Raw genomic sequence first — 4947 nt, 5'->3', positions numbered from 1 at the left:
CTCTCCCTGTCCTGTTTAAAACAAAGATCACCTGTGGATGCTTTTGTGAAAAACAATTCTTGTTTATTAACAGACTACAATTTGGAAGAAGGGAAGTGCTAGGGGTAATACCTATTACATCCTAGAATTTAGCCATTTAAAATGCAAGGGGAAGACAGGCAGGTGCTATATGTCTTAACAGGCATATATCTAAAGGGAGAAAAATGTAGAAAAGGCAAAATAGGGCAGCCCACGACAGCAATTAGGATTTTTTTTATTCCTAAGTGATAATATGTGGTTTCATTTGAACAAAAACACGATCTCTGCTAATTTGTAAAACCAGTAACTCCAACACTCACAGCTAGTGCCCTGGTAAACCATTTTTAGACACATCATTACTACCTTGAAATTAAAAGTGAATCAGTCCTGTGGAGTTAATTACCAGTAAATTAAGCTAAAGTAGGTCTCCCATATGGTATGGAGCCAGTATAAGATGATTCTCAGTGCTAGCCAGAAACATTGCAAGATACCAGGTATACACTGGGAATGCTGACTTCATATGTGTGGCAGATGTTTATAGGAATAGTGGGGGAAGTCATTCACAGCCACTTACAGTGAGAAACAGAGATAAAGGTCTAATTAAAAGAAGACCTTTTTGACAGAGACTTAGAAAAGCATCCCTGCTCCAGCCCTGCCCCAAAAGGAAAATTCTCAGCTCTCTGTTGTTGTTGTAACCTATTCCCCAACACTTACAGAAAGGAAACCTTACCTATTTCTCTTTAATGCTGGTATGTGGGCCTTATTTCATTATATAAAGTAGAAATAATTTTAGAAACTAAAATTAGATAAAGCCAGCAAGAAGAAGTTACTTTCATCACTAGTGCTTTGGAATACCATATCCTCTGTTATAATGTTCTCAAGGAGGTGTGCAAGGAAACCAGAGACAGAAGAAAAAAAACTCAGAATGGTTGTCTGAACTTTAATATTTGAATCAAGGAAAATGTGAACAGATGAAACCTCAGTAAGAGAGAAATGGTGCATGCACAAAAGGGATAGATTAATAAAATGACAGCTGATTGTTGGTGATGAACATATTTGTTTTCCTTAACATGTCCCAACTTCTATAATTATTCAAATGTACAACAAGTGGTCCTAATATCCTGGCTTAAATTACCCAGGCGTGCAACAAAGCAAGCTGGTTTTGTTCCTGAATTGTGCAGTTAACTGAGGCTGTTTGGGCCCAGATTTTATGTGGTGAGTAGTCAGAATGCTGACATATGATTATTAAAATTACTTTCTTCCCATTTTAATTTGATAAGGTGATTTCACACAATTTTGCATTTCAAATATTTCTAAGTAAATTTAGTAAACCAAAGATGAATATGACAAATCTCAAATAATATGTTTTAGAACACTTTCTCATTTGAACTGTTCACTATATATGACTGAGTTCATTATACCTCCTTCAACATACACAATATTAATGTTAAATGTCATGGTAATATATATGAACTACATAAAAACAGTGTTGCTTTCTAACGTGTGGCTTGTTTAAACCCTAAAAGAGCACAGCTGGCTTTGCTGAGCCAAACCATATTACTGATTCATCCTGACTGTGATTCCATTTGTGAGATAAAGTCCCAACTGGGAGCTTTCTCAAAATTGGGTCAAGACAGGAAAAACTCTAGGTAGCCAGAGGTGTCTGTGTCTCTTTTCAAATAATTGAAGGCCATTTCTTCTGGTGTCTGGAAGAAGTAAAATGTCCTTGTCTAACGGGTATCGCTTTAGTATACCACATGCCCAATAAGTTCTAGCATCTAGGAGCATGCAATAGCAGCTAATATTAGCTATGCAGTCATGGTATTATTAGTGTTTAATTATATCATGTGCATTGAGATATTTTAAATGTTAAAGAGAAAACAGAAGGACTTATTCTTCTTAGCAACCATTATAGTACAGAATGTTCAAAGCTGCAATCACATTCATAAGGCAAATAAATTGGTTACAAAATGAGGGTAGCAACAAGTGTGCATGCTATAGAAAATGTGAAATGGTACCTAAAATAGATAATCACCTTATTTGTTTTCAAAATTCCAGTGCTGACTCCGACCATCAATTATCAAACTGGAAAATTTTCACTTTAACACTCAACGCCAATTTTCAGTCTCAGGAGTGCAACAAAAGGAGCATAAAATAATTTTTTTTTCTCACTGGCTAAGATTCTACCTCATTTGAGAAAGACTTTATTAAAAACCCTTTTAAGAATAAAGGGCTTGAGGTCTTAATGGCAACTCATACTGGTGGGCACACCTAGGGCTTCACTGCTCCAGGTTAATATACAAAAACTAAATGATAAGAGAAGCATCATCAAAGACAGGTTACTTTTCTAAAATACTTTCTACATATTGTTTTCCTTCTTCAATGTTATTTCCTTTGGCTCATGCACACTCGAGGCGCTTCATATATAAGACGATGAAAGAGGGAAGGGTTATACATTATGAAAGCTCTTTTTCAAAAACAAACTATGTCGAAATAAATTAACCGGTTATTTTAAAACGCCAGTTTGCAAGTTCTTGAAGTCCCTGGTGTTTTGATTTAGGATCTCTCTAAAACACAGAAACAAAGGGTAAAAATCAGGTGGCCGTCCAAACTGACGTCGGGCGTCCCACTTAGGGAGAGGCCTTGGTTCAGGTAGCCCGCTGGGGTCGAAGGCCACATTTTCCCCAGATCTACTGGGCTTCGCGGCGGGAGTCTTCGTTCTGGCAGGGGATGCCTCAGGAGGGAAGGAGGCGACGGTGACCAAGGACGTTGGAAGCCGGGGATCTCCGCTTCCCTCGGGCCCCGGCTAGGTTACCAGTGCTGGCCCGCGGCGCGGGTGCCCAGTTGCGCCTGGGACACTGCGGGCACGGCCGTGGCGGCAACCGCAGCGGCTGCCGCGTCGCCGACGCCCGGCAGGACTGAGCGCACGGAGCGGCGGAACTCCTCGTTCCTCCACGTGTAGAGCAGCGGGTTGAGCGCTGACAGGGCGCAGCACAGGAGCCAGCTGGCCGCCTGCACTCCCCAGGGCACCGGCAGCGAGAAGCCGCTGGCCAGGCTCACCCACACCAGCGGCTGCGTGGCCAGCAGGAAGACGCAGCAGAGCAGCAACACCGACAGGCCGCTGAGACGCCGCTGTGCCCGCCGCGGGTGCAGCGCGGGAGGCAGGGGCTGGGCCTGCGCCGGGTGCGCGGCGCCACCGGGGCCCGGCGCGTGCTGGGCGCCGGGAAAGGCGGCGGCGGCGGCGGCGCAGCCCGGCAACTGGTGCAGCAGGTGGAAGTTGAGCACGCTGACCCGCTTGACGCTGACACGCACGCGGCGCACGATGCCCAGGTAGCAGTGCAGCAGCAGCGCCGTCTGCGCCAGCAGAGCCGCGGCGGCCAGCAGCGCCGGGTAGTGGACGCGCGGTGGCGTGGCGCCGGGCCGCGGTGCCCAGGGCGGGAGCAGCAGCACGAGGCCCAGGGCTAGCGCCCAGGACAGCGCGAGCATGCCCGCCGTGTGGCGCCTCTGGTACAGCGCCTGGTAGGTGGCGGGCGCCCGGGTGATGAGCAGGTAGCGGTTCAGGGCCACGAGGCAATGGGAGAGGAGGGACACCGTGAGTCCGAGGCCCAGCAGCCCACCCCGTAGCAAGCGGTAGCTGCCTCCAGCGCCGTCCCAGTCCGCGGGGGGCTCCGCAGAGCCGGCGGGCAGGAGCCCGAGCACCGCCTCTTGCGGCATCCAGAGGGCGCAGACGCTGAGGTCGGCGGCGCAGCCGTTCACGATGAAGGCGTTGCTGGTGGTCTGCAGCTTTCGGAAGGACGACACGAGATAGATGACCATGCCGTTGGCCAGCGTGCCCCCGATGGCCAGGCCCGAATACAGGAGTGACACCGGGATGCGCCGGCCCGCCCACGACTCCTCTTCCTCGCAGAGCAGCAGCAGCGAGCCCCCGGTGGTGGAGGAGGTGGATGTGGAGGAGGAGTTGGTCATTCTGGCCAACTCTTCACACCTCCCTCGCTAGCGTCGGCTTCCGGCAGCTTGGTCCATCCTGACACTTTCCTGCCTGCCAGAAGGGCAAAGACATCCCTTCAGCCCTCTGCCACCGACACAAAAGGCTGAAGCAGAATAATGGGCTGGGGGAGGGGGAGAAAGGGAGCTCGAGGAGGACGGGGGTGGCAGATGACAGGTGCCTGCCTCGGAAATGTCTCCAGAGCCAGGGAAAGGCCACTTTGCATTGCATTCAGGAGGCATTGGGGAAGCCCTAGGACACAGCAATACCCAAAACAGTCTCCTCTTCTCCCCCCAACACACACACGCAGAGAGAGAGAGAGAGAGAGGGAGAGAGAGAGAGAGAAATACTGCCAGCAGAAGGACCTAGTTCGAGGAGACAGCAGAGATATCCCAGCTGGGGAAAATCCCATGGAAAAGAGATGAAGGGTACCTTGCGTTTGGGCTGGTCCTTAGCCGGTGTCTCAGAGGGAGGGATGCCAGAAAATACCTCCTCAGCAACAGCATCAGTGGTCCAGAAATCAACAGGAGAAACTCAACTGGGATCAGTGCCAGGAGCAAGTGCCCACTTCTCCCAAGCAGCATCCACACACATGGTCCTGGATAGGAACTAGCAGCTGCAGGGAGACTTTCAGCTGGTATCAGGGCTGGAGAAAGTAAAGTGGCGGGCTGCAAGCCCAGGCGGGTGGGCAGGCAGGCAGCAGCAGCAAGAATGCTTGGCTGCAAAAGCAGAAGCTGAGCTCAAGAGAAGAGCACCCTGTGCTCAGAGGCAAGAGTGGTGGCTGATGTGGTGAACCCACTCGAAGCTCTCTCCTGCTTAGTTATACATCACCCAGGGAAAAGACAGCCTTTCCACGCTTGGCATGAATTATTCAATAGCTTCTAACTTGTAAAAGGAAGAAAAATATCTTGCTCAGAAAGTCCTGTAGTTAACAAGTTTCTCTG

The 4947-nt window shown here is 49.1% G+C and overlaps 1 protein-coding gene across 1 annotated transcript; it reads right to left on the bottom strand.

The window, feature by feature from the left end:
• Positions 1 to 950: 950 nt before the first annotated feature.
• On the bottom strand, positions 951 to 4051 carry GPR88 (G protein-coupled receptor 88). Its single transcript, XM_030936479.1, has one exon. It carries the CDS (start codon positions 3982 to 3984, stop codon positions 2830 to 2832), a length of 1155 nt encoding a protein of 384 aa, XP_030792339.1. The 5' UTR covers positions 3985 to 4051; the 3' UTR covers positions 951 to 2829.
• Between the last annotated feature and the right edge of the window lie 896 nt (positions 4052 to 4947).

The sequence above is a fragment of the Rhinopithecus roxellana genome, chromosome 8, assembly GCF_007565055.1.
Source record: "Rhinopithecus roxellana isolate Shanxi Qingling chromosome 8, ASM756505v1, whole genome shotgun sequence".
Lineage (NCBI taxonomy): Eukaryota > Metazoa > Chordata > Mammalia > Primates > Cercopithecidae > Rhinopithecus > Rhinopithecus roxellana.
This window is presented reverse-complemented; position numbering and strand designations above follow the sequence as displayed.